Source organism: Lepisma saccharinum, chromosome 8 (genome assembly GCF_977018435.1).
Source record: "Lepisma saccharinum chromosome 8, izLepSacc3.1, whole genome shotgun sequence".
In the NCBI taxonomy this organism is placed as follows: domain Eukaryota; kingdom Metazoa; phylum Arthropoda; class Insecta; order Zygentoma; family Lepismatidae; genus Lepisma; species Lepisma saccharinum.
This window is the reverse complement of record NC_139236.1, coordinates 3,621,300-3,649,024: the sequence shown is the minus strand read 5'-3', so window position 1 is coordinate 3,649,024 and position 27,725 is coordinate 3,621,300. Positions and strand designations below refer to the sequence as shown.

Here is a 27,725-nt window from a genome sequence, read left to right as displayed (position 1 = left end):
GATAGGCATGAAGCCAGCCGACGTTACCAAGTCCGACGAGCAGCGTTTAATTTCTACCGTTTACTGTCCAAAGTACACACCCACGACAAAAAAAGCTAAATACAAAATTGGAGACCAGGTGAGGATCAGCAAATTCAAACGCACCTTCGAGAAGGGATTCACAAAAAATTGGAGCACGGAACTTTTTACGGTGGTTCGAGTTCTACCCGGAAACCGACACACGTATATAATAAAAGATAGTAGCGGCGAGATTTTGAAAGGAAGATTTTACGAAGAGGAACTCTCTAAAACGAAACACCCCGACACGTACCTCATCGAGAAAGTATTGCGTAGGAAAGGTGACAAACTGTTTGTCAAATGGCTGGGACTTCCGGAAAAGAGTTGGATCGACGCGGACGAAGTGATCTTGTGAGTACGTGGAACGTGGTGAAGCGTCTACCGGATCCGGAAAGTCAAACGAAGAAAAAGAACGGCGAGTTGCTTCCCGACAGCATCCGCTGTCTGATCGTAGGTCCTTCGGGGTGTGGGAAAACGACACTGCTCGTGGACAATTTTCTCCTCGCACCGAATTGGTTAGATTGGAAGAACAGGCACCTGTACGTGTTCTCGAAAAGTTTGGAGCAATCCAAATACCAGCAACTGATGAAACTGTACGATGGTCTGGACATTGCAACGTTCGCTTCGGAAATAAAACCACTCGACGATTGTCGTGAAAATTCAGTCGTTGTGTTCGACGACGCCATCCTGGAAAATCAAAATGAAATTCGCAACTTTTTCACGCAAGGTCGTCACAAAGGAATGGATTGTTTTTACCTAGCTCAAACGTTTTCCAAAATTCCAAAACAGTTAGTACGCGACAACGCTAATTTCATATGTTTGTTTCGTCAAGATCACACCAACCTCAAGCACGCGTACGATGACTACGTAGGCGGAGACATGAACTACAATCAATTTTCGGAACGCTGCTGCTCTACTTGCTGGAACGGTGACGATTTCGGATTTGTGACGATCGACATGACGAGGAAACCCAACGACGGAAAATACAGAAACAAAATCAACGACTTTCTAAACGTTGCAACGTTGTGAGAAACGACGTGTATAAATAACGTCATGACGAAACGAAAAATCGAAGACGAAAATCTCAAGCTTCGCGATTACCTCGCGAAACGCTTCAAAGGTTGGAAATCCGAGAATCGCGGATTCTACGAAGAGAAGAAACGTCAGGATCAACCTGTGATCGATGCCATCAGCGGTCTAGGTAAAGAAATTAAAAGTGTCACGGAACAAAATAAAAATTTGATTAATGAACTCGTACCGCTCGCAGCTAAAAGTTACGCCGTACCCACGCCCATTTCGAGCATTCCTTCGACGCCGTTCGAACTGAAGGATGCACCGGCACGACGTCGAGCTATTGGTAGCACGTCGTCGTCTTCGGATAAAATCGAGTTGGGACCTTTGGCACGAGACTACCTGAGCACGGGGAAGTTCGACAAGGATGAAGTGTTCGGATTGTACCCCAGCATGGAAACCAGCGAAGGCGGCGGTGTGGTGTGGAAGATTGGGAAATCGAAGGTGACCTTCGAAGGCAACGACATTAAAGTCAATTTAGGCGACAAGGATAGTTGGAACAGGTATCCGGGTACGGTGGGACTGTGGGAACTCGTCGCCAAAAAGCAGCCGAAAGATTACACCGACGAAGATTACCAGAGTTACAAGGAAATTCTGATCATGACGGATGCCTTGTACCAGAACAACGACGCCTCGCAGAATAGGGTGAAATCGAGCAGCGGCGAGAAGTACAGGAATCTCATCAAACCGATTTGGAACCAGGTCAAAACAGGCAGCGGCGTCAAACGCTACAACACGTTACCCAAAGAATTCGTTTGGGTGGACGACGTTAGGAAACTCGTGGACCGATTGTTGGTGATAGCCGGCGAAGAGAATGCAGGCAACCGTAATTTCTACAACGAGAAGGTTGGCATCGTGGACATGATCAGCACGAAACTTTCCAACTTCATCGTGAACAACGACAAGGGCATAGGTTACCTGATCAAAATCATCAACACGCTGCCTCCGAAATTCTGGAACGTGGCCGAAGGAAAAGGACTCGTGAACGACATCATCAACAAGTTACCTTTCGAGATGCATCTACCTGGCTACCAGTACTGCGGACCGGGTACCAAACTCGAGAAAAGATTGGAGAGAGGAGACAAGGGTGTGAATCCGTTGGACGCCGCATGCAAAGATCACGACATCGCCTACAACACCACGCAGACGGATCTGGACGCACGTCACGAAGCAGACAGAAAGTTAGAGCACGCAGCTTTCGAAAGATTCGTGAGTAGAGACGCATCGTTGGGTGAACGGGTCGCCGCACTAGGTACCACCATCGCCATGAACACGAAACAAAAATTGGGGTGGGGTATATAAATAACATACAGTAAAAAACAACATGGATTACATAACTAATTTGCCACCCGAGCTACTATCTAAAATCTTCAAGAAAGTAGTTAACGGAGATGTTAATAAACTTGTAAACATAGCAAGAACAATGCCGGAATTTCGCATCCCTTGTGAAATGGTTCTCAAGGACCTTCTTCGGGAGATCAGCGGCCTGAGGTGCGGTGATCTCAACATTCTGCTTTCGGCTGCAGGGGAAAAATTAAACGATAGGTCGGACGAACTGTACGAGGCGATGCAGGGAAGAAGACGGTATACTGATGATTGGTACAAGTCTATGCAGGAGAAGGAAGATATCACTACGCAGATCCTTACGTTTTCCGAAGCACGAATTTTCTTCCTCCGTTAAAAAAATAATAATATATATACGTGCCAAAAAAAAACTTGATATATAAATAACACACATCGTGAAAAAAATAATCTTCGGTATATATAAATAACACACATCGTGAAAAACAATTAAATTTCTCTCTAACACTTTGAAATTTTTTTGATATGACGACCGAAAAAATAAGTGATCTCCAAGCATTAAAACAAATGCTAAATTTGTCAGTCGAGTATGTAAAAATTCAGGAATTGGAAGTCGACAAACCTTACACGATAACTTCCGGTTCAATCGTTTCTACCCAGTATGGTCCCAAGGTACGCCTGTTGCTCAACGCACAATACAGTCTATTTTTACCAGATCGATACGCTAACATGTTATCCGACGAGAAGCTATCTATTTTAATCGAGAACAAAACTCGAATCGTGTACAAGGGGACAAAGGAACTTCTTGGCAAGAAAACGAAGCACGTTATAGAATTTGTGTAACGACTGCGAGGCTTTGAAAATATATAAATAACATACCGTAAAAAACTACACAAAAAAAAATCTCAGAATATATATATAAATAACATACCGTGAAAATAACACATAGAGCATCAACATGAAGCCCAAGGGTGTCGTGTACCAGATACCATACTCCAATCTAAAAAATCTAGGTGCTCTCGATGGGTTACTCACCAAGAAACAACGCGAGAAGAAACGTTCTTGCTTGAGCAAAGGACACGGAATGAAATTGCTGCTCAGCACACCTCAATTGAAAAGATTGCAGCGTTCGCGGAAACAGCAAAAGATCGGAGGTTTCATATTCAGCATCCCGGCCATCCTGGCAGCATTGGGGGCCGTTGGAAGTTTGGCCGGCGGAAGTGCCGCCATTGCGAAAACCGTCATCGACTCGAAGAAGAACAAGGCGGAATTGGAAGAACAGAAACGTCACAACCTGGCCATGGAGAAGAAGGGGAAAGGTATAACCAAAAAACAAAAAAGCAACCTCGATGCTTTGAAGAAATATAAAAAAAAGAAACAGAAGCACTCACCAACCGAGACATTGAATCTCTGATCGAACCGTTACGAATCAAACACTTCAGAGGAGTTTTCATGTCCGACTCGTTACCTTCAACCGTCAAAAGAAGAGAATGCGGAGTAGTCAACTTGGACGGTCAAGAAAATCCAGGCACGCATTGGATATGTTACCACAAAAACCACAATGATAAAGCATTCGTTTTCGATTCTTTCGGAGGTGTTCCACCTACAAATTTAATTCATTATCTGAAAACGAACAAAACCTCCATATACTACAACGACGAACGCATTCAAAATTTCGGAGACGTGAACTGCGGCCATCTCTGCCTTTCCGTGCTCGCGTTTCTCTCTAAAATAAATAACCCTACGATCGAGGATTTCCAGAAAGCATTGTGGAACCTCAAACAGCATCACTAGGATGGGTGTGTTCCATCTCACGAGCGAATCTTCAATCTTGAAACTCACGCTGCACGACGACATCGTCTATCCTAAATCCGTGGCTCTGCGTGCATTCTACAGCATGTACCTCATACCCAACGTCACGCAGCACAACAACAAAATTAGCGTCGGAAGCGAACACATCGTCGTCACGCCAGGACAATACAATCTTTCCACTTTGCAAGCTCAATTACCCAAAGGCACGTACTTTTCTCAAAATTCGGTCACGCACAGAGTGGAAATCCTATCCGCTACGGAGACCGTGGACCTGGGCACCATGGGAGAACTTTTAGGTTTCGAGAATGACACCAAACTCGAAGCTGGCATCAAGCACACGGCAACAAATATTCCTAAATTCTTGGCCATAGAGACTCTGAACGTACACTGCAACGTGGCGGAAGGTATGATCACGAAATCTTCGGACGGATTGTTAGGAAGTCACAAGCAGACGGGAATCATAGCCACTTTCAAACCAAGTTCCGAGTTCATGGAACCGATCATCTACACGCCCTCTTCGCCGATCTATTTTCCAGTATGTCGCAACCGCATAGACGACATAGAGTTGGTGGTGACGAACGAGAAAGGAGACGTGGTGGATTTCGCAGGTGCCACTACGACGGCCATCGTGGAGATCAACGTATAATAAATAACCATACATGTAAAATGGAGCAAATCGAAAGTTACGAATTGCAATCTTTCCCTCCCAACCGTCGCACGTTCGCCAATCTGAACGAAGCGAACAGGGAGATCGAATACGACGTGGACGTAGGGGATGGGTTCGTTCATCCTCACAGAGCGGACCTCTACCTTCAATTCGACGTGGTGAAGAAGGAAAGCGGAGACGCGTTTCCCGCAGCAGCAAACTTGATACTCGTGGACAACTTCGTGCCTCACCTGTTCTCGCAGGTGGAGGTGAGGAAACACAACACCGTCATCGACAGAATAGATTATCCAGGCATCACGTCGACGGCGGTGGGAACGTTGAAATTATCCAAAACGGACGCAGCGTACTACCAGGCCGGGGGATTCGAAGCCGGGACCAAAATATCGACGAGAAGTCACACGGTGCTCTTTCCCATGCGTCTGCTGCCTGGTTTCTTCTCGGACTACAAGGAGATCATGTGGAAGGGAGGACTGAGGATCACGTTTCGAAGAGCGGCCAACGACAACGACGCACTGATGCGATACGCTACTTTGGGTCCGGACGGCACCACGCCGATAGCCAACACTCTACCCGAAGCGGCCAAGTGCGTCATCCAAAGCATGGAATTGAGAATGCCGGTGGTGGAATACGAAACGAACTACGCCCTCAAGTACAAAGCGGAGATCTTGAAAAGTCCGCAGGTGTTGATTCACTTTCACGGTTACCAGTGCGTGCAGAAAATAGCGTCGGGAAGTCACATGGAATTCGACGTGACGACGCAGTTCAACAACATACAGTTCGACATGCCAGATTTCGTCGTAGTGCTCTTTCAGACCGGGAGGGACAAGAATCAGGAAAAAGATTCCAGCAAGTTCGACGACTGCAAGATCAAGAACGTTTATCTGAAGAATGGACGCAACGAAGTGTTCCCGCGCGAGAATTACAACCTCGACGTGACCAAAGACGATTACCTCAAACTTTACGAAGCGTTTTCGGCTTACAAACGCGTGACCGAGGGAAGCGTGGACATGTACTACACGCCCAGCGAATTCAAAGCCCGGAGACCCATGACCGTCATCAACACATCTAAGAGGAAGAAGGTTGTGGTCAACGATCGAACCAACATCAAGGTCGTCTGCGAGTTCCACGATGCCTTGCCCGAGGATACCCTATGCAGTGTCATCCTGATTGCAGAGAAGTCCTTCGCCTACGACGTGAAGAACGAGAGGGTCACAGAGCAGTTTTAACAAGTTTTTAACATCTATTTTCTTGCACAATAAGAAATTTTCTGTACTAGCACAATCAGTTACAATAGCACAATACGAATTTCACTAGTTCAGATCACTTACAAATATTAATTTCATTAGTTATCAGTCACAATATCTTTTTTGCACTATAGCACGAGAGACAATCAGAAAATTTGCACAAAAAAAATTTGTTGTTGTTTTTTACACGTGAAAATTAACAATAATTTTTTTTTATCGTTTCAGATGCTGTCGAAACATCAAAAACACATACACACACTAAAAAAAGCATGCAATTTTATTTACATACATTCTCCATCTTCATCAAGAAAATATTATAATAAACATAGTCATTTTTTATCTATATCTCACAATAAAACACTATATCCAAAAATATCACAACATCAATTAACACTAGAGTCGTTAGTACACGTTGCATGCATTACGGAGGTCCTCTGTAGGGTTTCATGGAAGTTTGGGGGAAAAAAAAAACACGTGAAACTCTACAGAGGTGCGGTAATCTATAACCGCAGCCATTAGAAAACTTTTACATTTTTGGTTGGGCACCACGCACCCTGGCGAGGTTATAGGGGCCAGGCATTCTAAAAAACAACAATTATTATTTTGTTTGTTTGTTTGCGTCACAATGTTCCCCCGAGAGAGGTTTACAAACGTCACGATATACAAACATTGGCCCCCGGGAGTTGGAAAATTACGATATGGCGCATTCGCTCATTACTGTTCCCAGCTATAAGTTTTTCTCTTTTTCTTTTTAGTTTTTGCCAACTAAAAAAAGTGTAGGTAGGAGTTGGTAACACCGCGAGAAAATAGAGATCGTACCTTACAAGAAAAAACCATTAAGGCGATTTTTACTTGATGATGTTGAACCCGTGTAGTGTTCCCATCCATCCATCTCTCTCTTTTACGGCAGTGCCCGCTTTCCTTGTTTAGTATATGTAGGTTGGCAACATTGCTTTATGCGCTGTAAGGCAAGCCTCAAGCAAAGTTGCCAGCCCCTTGCTTTAGGTTAGGTTAGACAAAAAAGCTGTAGGTGGGCCGTCGGTTGTTTAACTCTTCCCTCCCTCTCTTCTCTCTCTTTTGTAAAAAACTATGGCAAAAGTACCAGTAGGTTGGCAACCTTGCTTTATGCACTGTAACGCAAGTCTCAAGCAAGATTGCCAGTTCCTTGCTTTAGGCTAGGTTAGACCAAGAAAAACCTTGGTGATTTTTTTTCGAGTAGGTGTTGGCAACACTGCGAGTTTTACTTTCTGTTGCAGAACTCTCAAGCAAGATTGCCAGCTCCTTGCTTTAGGTTAGGTTAGACCAAAAAAAACCTTGGTGATTTTTTCGAGTAAGAAGTTGGCAACACTGCGAGCCCCACCGAGCCCCACTTCCGGTTTGTGAACTCTCAAGCAAAGTTGCCAACTCCTTGCTGTTTTAGGTTAGGTTAGACCAAAAACCTTGGTGATTTTTTCGAATAAGCGGTTGGCAACACTGCGAGCCCCACCGAGCCCCAAAAGAAGGCGTTGAACCCGTGCACCTGGACTACTTAAACGAAATCAATCAATCAATTTGGGATACTTTGATAGCAGTGTTTTATTTTTTCTGAAAGTACACAAAGCATACTAAAGGCACCTTTTCTCATGGATCGAATAACAATTAATAACAGTTTGTGTTAACGAACGAAATATAATAAATAATCAAGTACAATTACCAAGATGAATTAAACTTTGTATATTATCATTTTTGTTGTCAAACTTATCGGAAGTATCAGTACGTTTCTACCAAAAAACAAGGAAACACTACCGGTATTGTAAGTATAATTATACACATCAATTTGATCCATTTGTCACAGAGAAATGTGACACATGAACATACCCGAGAGGAACTGCATACTCTGTAATGTTTGCTTTGTTCTTTAATATTGACAAATATTCTCGCCAACCAGACGACGCGGCATCTTCTGATCAACAATTATTGAGTCCCGTGCCATGAAGCGCATCTTCTGTTGTATCTCCAAAAATTCGAGGATAAACGTGATCTTTTTCTTAAACAGCGGAAAACTGCACAGTACCATCGTAAACAAGGTTGAACTCTCCCGCCCGCCCGCTTGAATTGCGTATGTTTACAATAAGAACCGCCTTCAATCATGGTTACTCGATCCCACAATGCAACAGTTTGTGACGTAGGTGAAACACACCTACATAAACATGGCAGCTGATATTTTGCAAACTATGGACTGCATAGACTATAACAAATATTTTAAGTTACAATTATGCAGTACATCCAGAATGTTTAATTTTCAATGGAAGAAAAGTTACAGAAATTATAGTTTCATTAACACACTCAACAATCATTTCCAGAGTAGGTTAGGTTCATATGTACAGTATCAGAAAAATAAAAATGTATATTTACATATAATGTTTTATTTGCTTCAATCAAACTGTTCAAATATTTTACAGGGTTTACCATAAAAAGCCTTTCTATATGCATGGTGCCAAAAACCATACAAGCAATTTTAAGCGTGTTTAAAATAAAAACACAAACATCGATTTAAATCAAAATAATCCGATTTTAATGAAATAATCATCAAAAATAATTTTTTATATAAAAAACATGATTTGTATCCACCCTGCCTAGCATCAACTTAAATTGTTTCTAGTCCTGCTGGCTCCCCGATAGAGTAGTGATAACCTCAACCTTCAGTCAAATAAACTCACCTATACTAAATCAAGAATCAGGTTGCTGCTTTCTTGGATGTTCTAAGCTATGTCGCATTATATCCTAAGGAAATATAAACAAGCATATAGGCTATGAAGGGCACAGAGTAAACTTCGCTTTGCTGTGAAACCAAACCAGGAAAATATGGTAAAATGAGGTCTGACTACTGAAAAAACTTATGCGTACCATACCTCCTCCCCTCTTTTCGAAAATCCTGGGCAGTTAACTGCGTAAAATCCATCACGGAATATAAACAGTAAAATGCCAAATTTATCTCTCTATGTAGATTACCGATTTTGCTCTTGTATTTTTTATTTTTTTATTTAATTTTTGTTATTTATTGTTGCTTTGTTGACTAATCGCGACGTTAGGAATGAGTGATGATATGATGAAATCAATGGACACTCACAAAGAATCGCATCCTGGGACATAACTCGCCGTGCTAACCACTCCGCCATTGAGGTCGGCCTTGCTCTTGTATAATACGATAATAAATTATTTTGTGTTATCCACAACAATATTGAGCTTTTATTTTTCTGTCATTAATATAGTCTTTATTTAAGTACCCCTGTACTTAAGTATGTCTGCTTCAGTAAGTCTCATTGTTTACTATTAAGCATTCTAATATTATAAATTCTACATAATTGTACTCCGGTTATATCTATTTTACCAATAATTCCAAATACAACATTTATCCAATTTACCTACTAGGTACATTGAAATGGACTAACAGAAAAAAAATGAAGCAAAATTAGGTGTAGAAAAGTGGCATGAATTCTTATACAAGGATCTTCTAAAACGTGTATGAGTTGAAAAGAATGTAGTTCTTTAGTTTGATAGATATTGTAATGGATTGGTAGACCCTATTATCTGGAACAAGGAACAGTGGATGAGGAATGCCCTTCGGCATAGGGGAAGGGCTGAGTACCTCAGGTAGTGCGAGATTGAACTCCAAAATTTAATTTCTCTGCATTGTTGAAGTATCAAGACTCATGCAAGACGCACGAAGATCCACTTTCCTTCATGTGAGAAGTAATTTTGTATTATCACGAAACATGAGTCAAATAACTAATACTTATGACGAAATAGGGATCAAAAAACATTAATGCTATATGGTCAAACGGTATATTGAATCTCTCGTGATTTTCAAAGAATTTGGGTGGATAATAAAGAGGTAATAAAGACAGCATGTTTTCTGAAAACTGGAAAGAGGGGTACTCTTTAAAGCATTAAGTGCAAAGACTATGATTCGCGTGATAAAAGCACACACGCCGTCTCAACATTTCCCGATGATCTAATTTTGGGAAAGGGCCATCTCAAAAACCCATCTCAATGCTAAATGCGTGGTTTCCATTGTTTTCCAATTAAATTACCCAGCCCAGCTACAACCCTGAAGCAATTTGGTTTTGACCCAATAGCGTAAGGGGTTATTAGCCATGTAGTCCTGCGCTTTTTGAACGCGACCAAATTGCTATGCAGCGGGGCTCGTTTCTGAGGTTATAGCTGCATACCTGCTTTGTATTTCTTACATTTTTCCAGGAAAAGTTGAAATTCTTTCCAGGGCGTTACGAAATCAAGAGTAAGCACGGGATAGCGATATAAAGGGAGCCGGCTCCACGGTTCAGATTAAAGGGCCAATTTAATAGCCAGTTAGCACTGAAGAAACTGTTTTCAAGTATCCAATTTCAAGCAACAATTGATTTCTTTACTAATTCTATACTTTTCGAAGAGGAATAACTATAACCGAGTTATGTTTCACTAATTTGTAATACAATTACAGCTGTTTTTTCTGAATATGTAGCACTACACTTGCACTTTACCTTGGTGGGACCTTTTCGAAGGTGTAGTGGTAACGTTGTGGCGTTATAATGAAGGGTCCGGGTTCGATCCTTATGGAACACATTGCACGATACATCTTCGATGACGAGATCAAAAATCGACCAATTAAAGCGCTTGGTCATAGACCTGCCTGATAGGGAATGAATGTGTGTTTGCTTTATCTACATCGTCGCTGCGACTGACTAACGTCATCCAAATATGCTCAATAAATGTATTCCAAGTGTACAAAAAGTGTTCCAAACATGAAACTGTACTGAAATGCTCAAAAGTTGATTTCTGGGGTCTAAAGGCAAAATAAATATTTAACAAGTATGAAAGAAATATCACATAGTAGTATAACCTGAAATTATTGATTACACTGATGAACAAATTCAAACTTTTTTTTGCTCCTTTGAACGAAAATAGGTGATTATTTATAATTCGACCCCGCTGAATCCAAATCTGAAAGTAGAAATGCTGTATCACGTATCGTTTTCCCTGGATTTTCATTTTTTGTTTTTAATAAAAATTTAATTTCCTTTGTAATAATACATCGAAATTTGAAATTATATTTGTTTGTTTGCTCATGAAATAAGATTTAAATATTGAAGTGAATAACTATGAAATATAAAAAAATTTAAAAAAATATATAGGACCGATTTTGACTGTTCAATGAAGAAATTTCATGCAAAAAAAAGGAAAGAAACACATTTTTACTCGCATTTTCAAAATTTCTTTCTTGAACTCTGCCGTTTGTAACTGCCATCAGAAACGTCTTCCTTGAGGTTCCAACTATAGTCTGCTAATATGGTCTGTACCGATTTTCCTGCATATCGTTTCTCCATGACAGAAATATCCTGGTGAAATATCTCGCCGCATTCGTCACTGACCGCGCCCAAGTTAAGGGGGGAAAAGTCCAAATGCGAATGTAAAAAGTTGAATTTTCAAGGACATATTGCACCCCATGCGCTGATAACACTTCAACAAGTTGTTAACAAGTTCCTTGTAGTTGTCAGCTTTCACATTTCCAAGAAAATTACAGCATACTTGTCTGAAAGCTAACCATGCGCATTTCTCTTTTTCTGTTAGCAATTCCACAAAGTTGTCATCATGAATGATCTCACGGATTTGCGGCCCAATAAATATGCCTTCTTTTAACTTACTATCACTGAGTTTAGGATATGTTTTTCTCAAGTACCCAAAACCCTCACAGTGTTTATCCAAAGCCTTAACAAAATTTTTCATCAGCCCTAACTTTATATGCAACGGTGGTAACAAAATCTGGTCTCTCTCAAGTAGAGGTTGATTCCTAACACTCTTCTCTCTAGGATTTAAGTTTTTTCGTATGGGCCAATCCACAATGTTGTAATGTTTATCTTCTGCCCGGCTGTCCCATTCGCAAAGAAAGCAGCAAAATTTTGTAAACCCAGATTGCATGCCAAACAGTATACCAATCATTTTGAGGTCTCCGCATATCTGCCAACCATATTTTTCATAATTTATCACTTTTAATATTGTATCCATACTTTCATATGTTTCCTTCATGGTGGAAGAATAGGCAAGGGGTACTGATGGGTATATATTCACATTATGCAACAATACTACTTTTAAACTATTCTTAGATGAATCTAAATATAGTCTCCACTCGTTTGGGTTGTGACTCCTTCCAAGTTCTTGAGGAAGGCCTTCTACATCATTGCAGTAAGTTAACTCATTACTAACAGAAAAAAATGTGTCCGTGATTGTTGGCGTTTCCGATATGACACCTTAATACCATCTTGTAATAAATTCCACCCTCTGAGACGAGAACCTAATAATTCCGCTTGAATTTTAGAAAGGTTGAGGTCTCTGACTAGATCATTTAGTTCGGATTGGGAAATAAAGTGAGGTATATTTGGATCAGGAAAATTTGGATCGGTGTTTGAATATGAGGGTCCGGGTTCATCATCTGGAGAAGCACTGCTTGGTTCTGTTTCATCCACTGTCCATTCTTTAGGAGACTTCTTGGCTGAAGGAACATCAGGATAAAATATAGAATGTTTTGATTTAGAACTATATCCCACTATGTTTGTTAAACAGAAGTAACAATCCGTAGTATAATCTTTCTGTTCTGTCCATATTACAGGGTTTCCGAAGGGCATTGATTTGTGAGTGCCATTAAGCCAACCACGTAAAGTTCTTGAACAATTACAACAAATTTTACCTGGTGCCCAGCTTTTTCCCTCGTCTACTTTACTTCCAAAATACAACTCATATGCTTTTTTCACTATAGGAGTGATAGTATTTCTCTGTGACTTCGGAGTAAATTCCCCGAAAACATAACAAAACAAGTTCGGGTTATTCACACATTTGCGTGACATGGCGAACTCATTAATTGACTTATAATATATTTCTTTAAAAAAACAATTGTGAATGCTCTTATCGTTTTGTTAAAATACAACTTACACTTCACTTCACTATACAATATTAAATTCATAATTTCACGAACATACACAAACATGAAATACGGCTACTTGCGAAGCCTACTCGCGAAGTTATCGGAAAGGAAGTTAAGACTCGACTAACCCACAAAAGAACAAATTTTAACAGAGAAACAGGAAATTTCTCTACTGCCAGATGTTTCCTCCACTATATATTAAGTGCCAGTCATAAACACAAGGTCGCTGAAAAGTTCTTATCCATTTGCTAGGAACTAAACGTTAAATCGGAAGCGGAGCAGGGTGCGGAGACCTGAAACCATAAAACTATAAAATTTGGGTGTTCTACAAAAAACTTAGGTGATACAGGAAAACGGATGCGATATTCGTTATCAGCACATCTGAATACATAAAGATCACTTAGTTTTATTTAAAGGAGTATTTCATTGTTTATCAGTGTTATTCAACTTCATAATATCATCTAACAGGGATCAAAAAGACTCAAGCCTTCAAATATTTTCAGTATGTATATCTGTATCCTAGAATACTGAACAATCGTCATATTCCCCGACGCCGGCAACAGAGAGGACATTGGTAATCAGTACATATGTGTTAAATATATTGTGAATTATGAATATCATACTTACTTGATTTCTCTCATCGTCTGGTGCACAGCGACCGGTTGACCCTTCAGGGTCGCAGTTGCAGGGTCTGCAGGGCCTGGGATCGTCACGTGACACTCCGGAAGGGCGGAACCACCCTTCCTCACAGCGCTCGCAGTTGATGCCTGCTGTGTGGGCCTAGAAGAGAGAGAATATATATATATATATATATATATATATATATATATATATATATATATATATATATATATACATATATATTGATCAAGGAAGACCATAATATAACAAAAGAGATGAAGACGCAGAGAAAAGCGGAAATTAATTAAGCTAAGGGTGGAATGACGGAACATAAACTGTTTTATGGAGAGAGTTTGTAACGGTCGGATTGACCATTACTGGTTTTGGTATATTGTAATAATTGATTGCTGGCCAGCTACAAGGTGTAGGGTTAAGTAATATGCTTCCATGAGTGTACTTTTATGTTATTATTGCATGTAAGTGTATATTATTGAATTGTGCTTTGCTGGATGTTAGATTCCCCTGTTTCTTACCTCCCCGGTTGGGGGAGCTAGCAGTCTTTCAAGAGACCGTTGTAGTGGAATTTTCCAACGCTACGGGGTCCACGTCCACGGACGTTTACCCCGGCTATAAAAAGAGCCAGCGGGCTTTAGCAAAAGAACAGTGTTTCCCCATTGATCGACGAAAGAGGAACGTCTCCTCAAGTTTAGTCCACTCATGGTGGCTAAACTGGATATCATAATGTAGCATCTGGTTATGCCAGCCCCTGTTGCTGTCCCAAGTCCCCTTTTAGAAAAAGCTTTGATTATGTGGATATTTCCGTATTTGATTAATTGATGCCCAAAATAAGGAGTGAAGGCGTAAGGAAACGCATTTGTAACGGAATATCATTTAAGCTGAGGATAGGCCCACCGAGATAGTTTGCTAACTCGGTGGTAAGGGAAGTGCCGATGGTTATGCCATAGGTGCGCAAATAGATTGATTTAGAGATTTGGTAATTTGGTCTATGCAAGACACTCATGGAAACGCTCTGTAAAATATGTATATATATATAACTACGTATAATAAACCAATATATCCTACGAGAATGTTATAATTTCAAGAACTACGGTACTGTCCATTTAACAACCTGTATATTCACTTGCTGTATATGCGTAAACGAACCAGGGACATACAAATATAAATTGTTATGTGAAACCCCCCCTTTTTGTAATTCCGGCACAAATATAATCTGCTCGCTTGGCACCCAGGGTGAGGTGAAAGGAGAGATTGAGGGATGAAAGTAGGAAGTAATCCAGAGGGCCGGATAGAAACGAGGGATAGGGGGGCGACGACTTTCACATATGGGGGCTCTATTGTCCAGGATATATCTTGTTGTATAAATTGTCGTCAGGTCTATAAGTTTGAAAGATAGATGGACTGACGGACGGATAGATTTTTTAATTTTTACAACGAAGATCGTACAGAAGTGAATGTTATTACGTAGTGGAAAAAGTAAAGTAGAAAAAATGGCAGTACAAATTGATAGAGATTTGCTTGGACAGCTATTGGGTAATCAGGATATAAGCGATAAATCTCAGGAGGAAATTATTAGGGAATTAAATAATCTTGCTTTATCGCGCACTGAACAGCAGAGTGCTAAGGAAGAGGAGAAAAAAGTTCAGAAAATTCTCGATAAGTCAAATTTACCGATTCCAGTCTTCACAGGGAGCGATGACAAGATTTCGCCGCATGATTATTTGCAGGAGTTGCGGAATTTTAAAGATGTCATGAGCATTTCGGAGAAGTCATTGTTTGACAAGATTCTTCCGTTTTCGCTAAGGAGGGCTGCAGGGGATTGGTTTAGATTTTCACGCCCGTTTGAAGATTTCAAGAGCTTTGAAAATGCTTTTTTAGAAGAATATTATTCTGTAGATTATAAGAATAAGATCGACCGTTTGATTCTGAATCGCTTCCAAATGAGCAAAGAATCTCTGGTTTTGTTTATTCGAAGAATGAGAAAACTGTTTTCTATGAGGCAAAAAGAGACAGAGGAATGTGAAGTAATAGAACATATTCTATCTCATGCACACCCTAGTTTCCGAAGGCATTTGTATGGAATGCAATTTCAGACTTTGAAGGAATTGGAATCTGAAGCAGCCATTGTTCAGAGAAGGTTGTATTCAGAAAGGCTTTATTTTTCACCGCTCGCCGGTGAGACGGAATTATCTTTTTCTGAAGTTTGCAACACTGAAGAGGACACCTCGCGAAGAACAGGAGGAAAACATTTGGCTTTGTCCGCGAGGACAAGCGAGGGGGGAACCGAGAGTGACCAGCTACCGTTATGCTCTCTCAATCCAGGTTTAGGAAAAAGGATCAAGGGCTGTGAAACAACCGCGTTTCTAAGAAGGGGTATTGGCGGTGACGCGACCGTAGGGCAAAAGAGACCCTCTTTTGATGCAACTTTTGGACAAGCGGGGGCCAATAAAAATTCTGCAAAGTTAATTTGTTGGGGCTGCCGTTGTGAGGGCCATAAACTTCAAGAATGTCAACAGACCAATAAAAGGAACCAACCCTCTGGAAAGGGAGGTCAGCAGCGTCCCCAAATAAACCTTCTTTCGCCCGCCGGGAGAAAACGCAGAAACAAAGGCCGTTTTTTGAATGGAGAAGGCTGTTTTCAGCAAGACTTCGAACCTCTCATTCAATGTAAAATTAACAACAAACGCTTTGTATTATTTGCAGATACGGGAGCTTCAGCTTCTACGCTAAGTTTGGAAACAGCCAAGTTGTTAGAGAGGGATGGAAATAAATTCATGAAGACGAGAAAATGGAACATTTCGTTAGCTGTGGGCAGCGTTATATCAGTTGGCGAGATGTATGCTACTGTTTGTATTAATAACATGAAATTTAAGCATAAATTTATCATCCTTGAGAATTGTTTCCGTGACATAATCGTTGGAAGGGATTTTTTGAGGCAGAGTGGGATAATTTTGCACATTGAGCAGAACGGTTGGTCGTTCAAGGATAGCGACGTGATTTACACGTTCTCGAAGCGTGCATGTAAACGAGAATTCGCTGTTACAGTTATGCAGAGAAATAACGTGGTACAGGAAAGGAATAACTCGTCAGATCACTCGCGCCTGGATGGATGCAACACACATGCACAAGAGAATAGCGGGAAGTCTACGAATGAGGATACGGGCCAATTAGTGGATTCCCAAGGACTCGAAGTTCAGAAGACTGCAAACGCTGGTGCATTATGCTCTCTGAAAATCTCGAAAGAGGTAAAGAGAAAACGGAGGAAGGGAATAAAAAGGGAATGCAAATTTCCTCGAAAAAATTCAATTTCTACGGACAAGAAGAACCATGCATTATCATTTTTGCCTTTTGCTTTAGAGGACAATGAAAATGATGAACTACTGGTTTCTGAGAGGCTACAAAAAACTTCATCGCTTGTTTCAGAGCAAATGAGAGACAGTTTGTTATCTCGAATAATGAAACAACTGAAGGGAAAGCATTTCTCTGGGAGTAGGAAGTATAAGGAGAAAGTTGCCAAGTTGGCCAATCAGTCGTTTTTGGATGAGGAGGGAGTTTTGTGCAGGAGGATAGACTGCAAGCAAGATTCTAAGGGAACAGCCAAGATATGGGTCCCGTTGAGTTTGAAATCTCAAATATTGACGTCACATCACGATTCTGAATTTGCAGGGCACAATGGGAAGCAGAAAACTTTGTCGAAAATCAAGGAGAAATATTCGTGGCTTGGAATGACACGAGATATCGCTCGCTACGTCAGAAGTTGCGTTCCCTGTACTGTTTCCAGCAAAAGGAAGACAGAAGAAGTGAGACTGAAATATAAGAAAACGAGCCCAGCCTTACTTCAGATGTTCCCGGATGAAGAGAACGAGATCAAACGTAAGCCATGTAAATTTCGCATTGGAGACGAGGTGTGGCTGAAAGAGCACACTATGTCTGGCAGATTGCGTGGCGTTAATGGTGAACTTGAAACGGAACACTCAGGTCCATGTTTAATGTCTGGAAGGATTAAAGAAGATACTTTCAGAGCAAAGAATGGGAAGGATTGTACGATTGTGGAAGGTGAACCAGGCCAGTTGTCCAGCCATAAACCACCAGCTTTTGCTGCGAGGTGGAGGGACAGAAAACAGCCAAGGGGAGCCACGCGACAACTCCTAATGAGGGTTAGGAAGACTACCGTCGGGCCGCCTAGCCAGCAATCCCAGCTGTCATAATAGCCGACCGCGGATCTTCTTTTATTTGTTATTTTTTATTTAGTTTTCATTTGTATATAACTTACCCCCATTTTCTACATTTTCACAACACTGTTTATTTATTTGCGTGTCTCCAAGTTGTAAACAGAAAGATACATTGTGGATTTAGATTCGAGAGTCGAACCAGGACTCGGTTGAGAGTCGAACCAGGACTCTGTTGAGAGTTGAACAAGGACTTGGTTGAGAGTCGAACCAAGACTCAGTTGGGAGTCAAACCAAGGACTCGGTGGAGAGTCGAACCAAGGACTCGGTTAGGAGTCGAACCAAGGACTCGGTCAGGAGTCGAACCAGGGACTCAGTCGGGAGTCAAACCAAGGACTCGTTGGGGAGTCAAACCAGGAACCAGAGAAAACCAACTTCAAGGAAGATGCTGTCAGGAAGACTTCATCCTAGAGAGGATACTTCAGTGGCGGACTTCACAAGTAAGAGGAAGCTTGGTGAATCTGTGAACATTGTGGACAATGTGATAAAGTGAATGAACTAGTGACTATTTCATTTTTCAGATACTCTGAGAACAGTTGAATACCTTAGTGGGTATTGTGTAATTGTGTTGGATGATTTTGTAAATATGGTAATCTTGTTTTGAGTGTATTGTTTTTTCTTGTTCCTCTTGAAGGGGGGAACTATGTAACGGTCGGATTGACCATTACTGGTTTTGGTATATTGTAATAATTGATTGCTGGCCAGCTACAAGGTGTAGGGTTAAGTAATATGCTTCCATGAGTGTACTTTTATGTTATTATTGCATGTAAGTGTATATTATTGAATTGTGCTTTGCTGGATGTTAGATTCCCCTGTTTCTTACCTCCCCGGTTGGGGGAGCTAGCAGTCTTTCAAGAGACCGTTGTAGTGGAATTTTCCAACGCTACGGGGTCCACGTCCACGGACGTTTACCCCGGCTATAAAAAGAGCCAGCGGGCTTTAGCAAAAGAACAGTGTTTCCCCATTGATCGACGAAAGAGGAACGTCTCCTCAAGTTTAGTCCACTCATGGTGGCTAAACTGGATATCATAATGTAGCATCTGGTTATGCCAGCCCCTGTTGCTGTCCCAAGTCCCCTTTTAGAAAAAGCTTTGATTATGTGGATATTTCCGTATTTGATTAATTGATGCCCAAAATAAGGAGTGAAGGCGTAAGGAAACGCATTTGTAACGGAATATCATTTAAGCTGAGGATAGGCCCACCGAGATAGTTTGCTAACTCGGTGGTAAGGGAAGTGCCGATGGTTATGCCATAGGTGCGCAAATAGATTGATTTAGAGATTTGGTAATTTGGTCTCTGCAAGACACTCATGGAAACGCTCTGTAAAATATGTATATATATATAACTACGTATAATAAACCAATATATCCTACGAGAATGTTATAATTTCAAGAACTACGGTACTGTCCATTTAACAACCTGTATATTCACTTGCTGTATATGCGTAAACGAACCAGGGACATACAAATATAAATTGTTATGTGAAACCCCCCCCTTTTTGTAATTCCGGCACAAATATAATCTGCTCGCTTGGCACCCAGGGTGAGGTGAAAGGAGAGATTGAGGGATGAAAGTAGGAAGTAATCCAGAGGGCCGGATAGAAACGAGGGATAGGGGGGCGACGACTTTCACAAGTTGATGACCTGCATCTTTGTGGGTGAGCACTGACCGTCACTGTTTCAATTTTAAGATTGATTCGACTTGTTTTCTTCCACTTCTATTTTCTGCCACTTTTGGCTAATCGCGAAGATGAGAATGAGAGACGATAAGTTGAAATTGATGAAAGGAGAAACACACGGACAGGACGCAACACGAGCTGAGTGTCTAGACGCATTACAAAGCGTTGTGACCTACTAAGCATATATTTTATCTACGAGATATGATAGTTCAAGTGATATTTGTTTATTGACTTTACGGGAGTATACTAAGCTGATAAGTTATTTGCAGTGGCGTAGCAACATATCGCGAGGCCCTGGGCGAGATTAGAATGCGAGGCCCGCATCCGTTCTTTAAATTTGAAATCTCAATGTGAATCGATACAAAATCTTCAGGGATACGTCAGCAGATTATCATATTTAAATATTAATAATGATAATAAATTACTGACGAAAATGATATTTAATAATATGCCACACACAAATTTACACTTGGCACAGGTATATTCTTGTAACACACTGCTGGAATTTTCTTTAACCAAAGTAGTAGTAATAGTACGTTTTTAAAGAATGTTCTTCAGACACTAAGACATAACTGAAATATATATATATAACTCTGTATGTTATGTCTTTGATTTGACGTATTCATTCAAATGATAACGTTTAAGTAGAATTTAAAGCCAGATAAAAACAAAATGTTTTAATTTTATTGTCCACAAAAAGTAGGCTTTTCCATCTATCTTTCTCACTTCTATTTCTTACATTTTTCGTATCTACCCCATGGGACGCCCCTTCAAGCGAGAGGCCCACTTCGCCCACCCCTTGCTACGCCACTGGATATTTGCTTCAGCAGAATCATGTGTGGTGTGCGAGTCAAATGAAAGTAATTTTGAGTAGCATTGAAATAATGTGTGTTTGGGTAAAGGACTCTGTTTACTCGTAGAAGGTTTGTTTCCATGTTGTGAGAGGTTAAAGAATTGCATTTTCTATCCTGAATGTATGCAAACCCGTGGAAAGCTTTGTTGGCATGTATTTTTGCTATCGGATAAGATTCTAAAAATTTTAGTATGTTATGGATGCAATACCATGTCAGTATAGATAAGCTGTCTTACACTTTTCCTTAAGGTCATTCATTTATCTTAGGGCACATGTATGTTGATTACTGTGTTTGATGCATTGCATTAAAGAAAGGATTCGTGAGTTCTGTAGGGATGCCTACTGTAGTCTATCCTATTACAAACTTTCTCGCATTCAGACAGAAATAGTGTGTGTCAACGGTTGCATACATACAGCATACAAAATGCTTTATTTCGAAGATTAGCGTCAATGAGAAAAGTTGATCGTTTTCATCAAATACTGTGCCACCCCCTCCCCCAGAAAAAATTCTACATCCGACTATGACGAAACATGTATGTAATAATTTTTTTGCAAAAGGAAGTCATTTCATATTGGCAGCACAATGTATTTGCTTCTAAAACTAGGAAGCGCTGCCCCATTTGTCACGGTTCCACAACAATTTGGAAACCACTGCACAGAGGGAGGGAGGGGGATAATAGCGAGGACCTCGGCATCAAGATTTTTAGGAGCAGATAAAAATTCAACGTTACTTTTCTTTGATATTGTTTTTCAAAAAAATATATCTTGGCACCATGCTGCAATATGTGCAATGGGGTGGGAGAAGACAGGAATCAGGATAGATTTCCTAACTAATTCATTTTACAACTACAGAGCATTCCCTGACATTCGCTACGAGACACGGCGGAAAGCGGCCCGGCGTCAGCGCTTGTCTTTCCCGGTGAACGGGGTCCGCGACAGTCGCACGCTACAGTCTGTTTTTTCGCTCTCCCTGTCTTCGCTCTCTTTCCCTTTCTGTTGACGTTGCAGACTGACGGCAGTATAATCCTCCCTCGGAGGTTGTGTTGTGTCCATGTGTTTAAGATTGTGGCTTAATATGGCACCACAAAAGTTTACATTACAACAAAGGTTTTATCTTGTCGAGTTGTTACTTCGGAAAGAGGAATTGTGGAGAAGTTCGACGACGTTTTGCAACGAAATTTCCTGGTGTTCCCTTCCACATAGGAGCACTATATTAAACCTCGTATAAAAGTTTAGAGTAACAGGGTCAATTCTGAATAAAAGTGGAAAGAAAAACCCACGTGTACTTACTGAGGAAAAAGTCGATGAGATAGGACAAAGGTTAGAACAGTCTCCTCGGAAATCTATCCGCCGCATCTCACAAGAAACGGGTGTTTCAAAAACCCTCTAGGTCCCCGATTTATCAGGCTGCGATTTTTATTTATTGGGAAATCTAAAAAATAAAGTATACAAAGACAATCCGCACACCATCTGTGAGTTAAAAGAGAGTATTGTACGAGAAATCGGGAGAATTACAGTAGACGAACTTGCACGTGTAGATGCCAGGAATGTGTTGCAGCAGAGGGACATAATTTTCAACACCTTCTGTAGTCAAGGTTAGTACACAATATGAAAACTGTAATTTTAATAGCCGACTGTAGCGGACCTCGTTCGCCGGGAAAGACAAGCGCTGACGCCGGGCCGCTTTCCGCCGAGTCTCGTAGCGAATGTCCGGGAATGCTCTAGATGCATCCTATTTAATCCGATAATTGGAGAAAAGGAAGAATTTAGGGTGAACAGCCATAAGCAGATCTAGGATTTTTTCAGAATATACTATAAGCATGCAAGACATAACTTTTGAAATATAATCTGGATGTGCAGGCTTTTCTAGATATTTTAAAAAACGGATTATATTCAAATCAAGACAATTACAGAAATTAGTTGTAGGTCAGATAAACTAATCTGTAGTGAACCTTCAAAGTGAAATCCGAACCATACTGTGCGTTGTAACCCCACCAGGAAACGTGCCTAGGCCCCTTTGGTCATTAGATGATAGCAATAGCAGTTTAGTGTGAAATGGATGTAGTTCTATGTTTATCTATATTAACAATGATTGCAGAGAGTAAGATATGAGCTTGGAATTTAATTTCATCAGGAGAAACGGACACAAACTTTGGAAATATTTCACCTAGAATAATTTCTCCTTGCGTGGCGATTGGATTCGAAAACTGAGGGGGGGGGTGGACAGTTTATTTTACCTTGGTAGATAAGGTTTAGCATAGTGCGAGGGCAAAAGTGGCAAAAAAATGGGGGGGCAACTATCCCCTACGCATCCATAATTGACTCCACTGTATACCTTGTAATTAACAAATTTCGCATTCGATTTTACAGTGTCGACTTAGTAAATCTAGTTCCCATTAATGTAACCGTGCTAAATTTTGCTTTATTCTTTTACGATTTGTAAAAGGATTGCTCGTAATCTCTACTCTTCAGAACACTTAGCCATTGTTCTTGGGAGGGACACTACCTCATGCGCCTCCCGCTAAATCGGCCAATGGGGGCATATCAAGTGTTCAGTAAATCTTTTTAAAATAGTGATATTCAGGAATAGGACCACAGTAGACACTGTCTTAATTAAATACTTTATGGGGATTATGATATGATCTGGGGGAACGCACCATTGACCTTTGGGGGATGGACACCCCTGAACCACAAAGTTCTTTTTTTTCATTACTAATAGGAGTGGCAGGACTAAGAGGGCTGAAGCCTCCCCCGAAATCCTAAAGTTATAACCACAGTAAAAAACGCATTACATCGAAAAAAGTTTAGTGTATAATAGAAGAGCCAGGTTATATTTTTATATTCTACCATTTAACCCACAGAATAAATGGATGCACAGCTTCCTAAACTTATAGTTTTCCTTTTGAGAGGTCACAGAATATAAACTTTACGAGTAAAATTGACCACTGGCTGTTACAGCCTTTTTTAACGATTGTGTAAAGTTAAGAACAAAATACAATAACTATGGTTTTCAGTACACTAACTTTACAAAATAGAAGAAAAATAATGGACAATAATTGTGTTAGGTATTCACTGATAAGGTAGATTGAGTAGCAAAGTTAAAAAAATTGTATAATAATAAATTTGAATTGGTATATTTTAATAACTTATATATTAATAACTATACTAGTTATCATTGTAAAATAATAATTATTATTCGTCATTATTATTTGTACTAATCAAGTTTTATCTATTGCCTGACCCCCTGTACAAATATTTATGGCGACGCCCATGCTGATAAGGGATGACCCCCCCCCCCCCCGATATAAAATTCTGGCTACGGGCCTGGCACTGCTGACGAGATGGAGGGGAATCTCACCGTGCAGTTGACGCAGACGCCGCCGCCGTCGAACTTCCCGTGGACGTCGACGCTCTCCCTCCGGACGGCGACGACGGCGTCGTAACGACACTCGCTGGCGTGGCCGAAGCACTGGCAGGGCTCGCACTGCGCGCCATCTGTTGCCGTTCCCGCTCGCCACGGCTTCTGGTTGAACAGAGGGCAGCACCGCTCGCAGGTGTCTCCGCACGTGTTGTGCTGACATCTACACTTCTGGCGCTGAAACACAAGAAAGATCTTGTTAACACAGGACAACAACATTCATTTTCTTGTAACCCAATAATTTAGTTAGAAAAGGTGTTTTTTTTAAAAAAAAAATAAAAAAAATAAAAAAGAAACAGCACTTTGCAAGTTAATTTATTATTCTCAAAGTCCTTTATGCAACTAAAAAAAAAAAAGTAGCGTGTTAGTTTATACTAGAAGTTATAAAATGCCTGTCTCAGTGGAGGAGTGGCTACAAGGAGATACAAAAGTGACGCCAGTAGCCGAAATAGAAGCTAAATTTATACCATGTTTAATCCACAGTGTGGATTGAACAGGGTATAACTTTTCCTTTGCAGCCTAACGAGGCTCTGGCGTCAGTATAATCCTTGTAGGGCTGTTGTTTTGTCCTTACATGTGCGGAGCCTGGAGCGCCCCTTTACAGCTTCTTCTTCTTTATTTCATGGCTCACACCGCGTTTGCAGTTTCTAGCCAAAGTTGCTGAGTTCAGGTTCTATTATTAATATCTACGTATGTTCCAAACTGTTGGAATATCATTCACTTTCTTCGAAACACTAATGTCTTCCTGTTCTTATAGTATAACAGTTTTGTGAGGTTATTAATTTAAGTGTGAATCATCATGGTTGTTTAAATAGTAAACCTTAACAGCTTCAGCTTTTAACCTAGATAAGGAGATTTTAATCCTCAAAGACACGTGTTGATATTAGTAACAGTAAGGAACTTGGCCCGATACAATGCGACGGAGCAAATAGCCTAACTTTTAACTTTACTTTACCACTAGATAACATTTTATGTATTTACGCACTTTCTTGCAATTTATTTTACTTGCCTTATAACGTTTTTTTTACTTTTTTTTTAGTATATAGAGCATCACGCCATTAGCATTAATATTGTTTACAAGGGAATATTGTATGGCTTAATGAAACATATTAATATAAATAACATTGACACTAAATAAGTCTGTTCGCAAAGAACAATCGCTTAGATAGCATGGACCTGATGTGAAACCGACAGAATACTCCCAACTTACATTTATTAAAACTACTTAACAACAGTTAATGCGTATGTTAATCTTAGATAAGATGTATTATCAGATTAATGTTTTTCACAAGGGGGAACTGATGAACTCTCTTGAAAGTTTCGACTATGGCTGAACCAATTTCAACCAAGGTTGATAAATGAAAATTATAATAATAAAAGTTGTTCAATATTGATCAATATTAGTGAGTAAGTGTTCTAATCAAATTATATGCGTTAACTTACAAAGAATTTGCTTTAAAGTATTCAAGAATTACATCAGAATATTAAAATATATACAGGGTGTTCATAAAGTCCCAGTACAATTACAAAAAAAATATAGCTTGGAAACTACATGCAATAGAACAATGCTGTTGGTTGCAAAATGAGCTACAACTCTCCATATAATGCCATGTGCGCCCCTCTAGTTGATCTCGGAACATCAAGGCGGTAATTCACTTCTGCCCATACACGCCCCAGCATATCGCCAGTAGCAGTTAGGATACTCTCCGTTATTCTTCTTCGAAGAGTAGCAACATCTGGAACACGGTGCGGTAATGTCAGGAGCTGAACCTTGCGAATATAATTTTGTCTCCAATCAACTTTCCAAAATTTGAGGCCTACTATCTCTCGGATCCAGTATTAACAATGATTTTTTTAAAGTGTTTTCAGTATCACATACATGTACGTCAGGAGGTGAGATGCCGCCGAGACTAATCATAATTGTCAATTTTAGTTATACTCGCTCCGATATACACGACAGAAGAGTGCTACAGTGTTACACTTCAATTCGTGTATTATTTTTATTTGTAACGTTGTACGGGGCATGTTAATATGGCACTACATACTTGCCTACTGCCCTACGACGAATTGTGTTATATACGGGGTGCAATAATTTATTCAGGGACTGGTCATTGTACATATTTAATCACATTTTTCTTTGTAAATAAAGAAATGGGCTTGTCCCCTGGTCAACCCCATTTCTTTTCAGGGGGAGGTGGCATGTCACGAGCCGGAAATACAATGCTGTGTAATTAAAAATGCCAGCAATCTCCGGATGACGAGAGATTGCCGGGAGTCTTGATCGAGCGACCGAAGCGCGAAGGTGTTACGAGTGGCAGTATTAAGTCGGTCCGTCTAAAAGGTTTGGGCGAACCCACTGACCGATAGTGCCACGTCGTGACTCAGCCGAGGAACCACGAAGGAAACCAGATACAGTGGTAACACTTTGGGTTTATCATTATCAGTGTTTAGATATCTCGCTCGCTTGTGCGTGATCTCCCCCCCCCCTAACCCCCTCGCTTGTGTGGATTCTATTAAATATTGGTAAAGGGCAATGAGCGTAATTTATTCCATTCCTCATACACACATCCTCTTGCAGCCAAGCAGTTTAAGCTGGCGAACGGCCTAAACATGACAGTAAACACAATCTTTGACATACCCCCAGAAGAAGAAATCCAAAAGGTGTGATATCAGGAGAGCGCGGTGGCAAGGGAATAGGTACTGTGACTTTATGAACACCCTGTATTGTGTAATCAAGAAAAATATATATTTTTTACAAAATTGATGCAAAATAGAAAAAAGGTTAGAATTTTGCATAATTGCCAGGATAATTAGACTGCGCGAAAGTGTCACGAGGCATTTTTGCGGGCACCTGAAATGGCGGAAAGTATCGGGGTGGTAAAAATTAAAACAGATACTTTCCGATACCGATGCATCGGCATTTAGTATCAGCTCGGACTTAACTTTGACTTTTAGTTAAATAAAAACAGGTACATTTCAAGCTATATTAATCAGTTATTGCACTGACAATGGAGGAATTTATAAAATTCATTAGTAACAGTGAATGATTAAAGAAAAGGTTAGTGTAAGAAAATGAATATTTTTTTACTACTTATGTTCATATTATGTTTGATCTAGTCCAATAATTAAAATATGAATACAAAAACAGGGTGGCCATAAAGTAGGAAGCCAATGGAAGAACTACTGAATAGCGCATTTCCATAATGCTAATGTTTCAACATGTTCTTTGAATTTTTTTTCTGGATGCAGAGCAGTGGTCACATTTTCGCGCAGATGATCCAAATTTCGGATTTTCACAGCATACACACCCCAGATTTCAAAACTCTCCGTATGAATAAAGGGCATGGGGTTGAGATCAGGTGATTGGAGTGTCCATTTCAGTCATCAGAAAAAAATACCACCATCGGTTCCGAACTTACGGCCACCCTGTACATTACTACTACTACTAATAATAATTTACATTTAGATGCTGAAAAAAAGAGTGGATTTCGTAGCCTATTCCTGCCCCCAAAAAAAAAGAAACCGCAGAATGAACATTCTAGGTTTTCAGTAATCCAAAAATATATTATACTCTGTCCAGGTTATCTCTGGAGCAAGCAAATGAAAAACAATTCTCTGCGCAAGAAGTGAGGCGAGACGGCTCCACCAATGAATGGAGAGAATGGGATTGCGTAAAGGGGGAAGCGACTGTCGTTACCAGCCATAGCTCTCCCCACTCGATCCGCCATCTATCCCACTTGCGCGACCTTGCTCCAGAGATAACCGGAACGGAGTATAGGCAGAAATGATAATGTGAAAGA

At 40.5% G+C, this 27,725-nt stretch overlaps 1 protein-coding gene across 3 annotated transcripts in view; it reads right to left on the bottom strand.

The window, feature by feature from the left end:
• Positions 1 to 27,725, bottom strand: part of wb (wing blister) — an 849,362-nt gene that overhangs the window by 470,291 nt on the left and 351,346 nt on the right. For all 3 annotated transcript variants that reach the window (XM_083126284.1, XM_083126285.1, XM_083126286.1), the window contains exons 5-6: positions 23,866 to 24,102; positions 13,736 to 13,888 (exon numbers count right to left, since the gene is read on the bottom strand). In XM_083126284.1, coding sequence (XP_082982410.1) covers positions 13,736 to 13,888; positions 23,866 to 24,102 — 390 coding nt within the window. The remainder of the gene's footprint in view (positions 1 to 13,735; positions 13,889 to 23,865; positions 24,103 to 27,725) is intronic.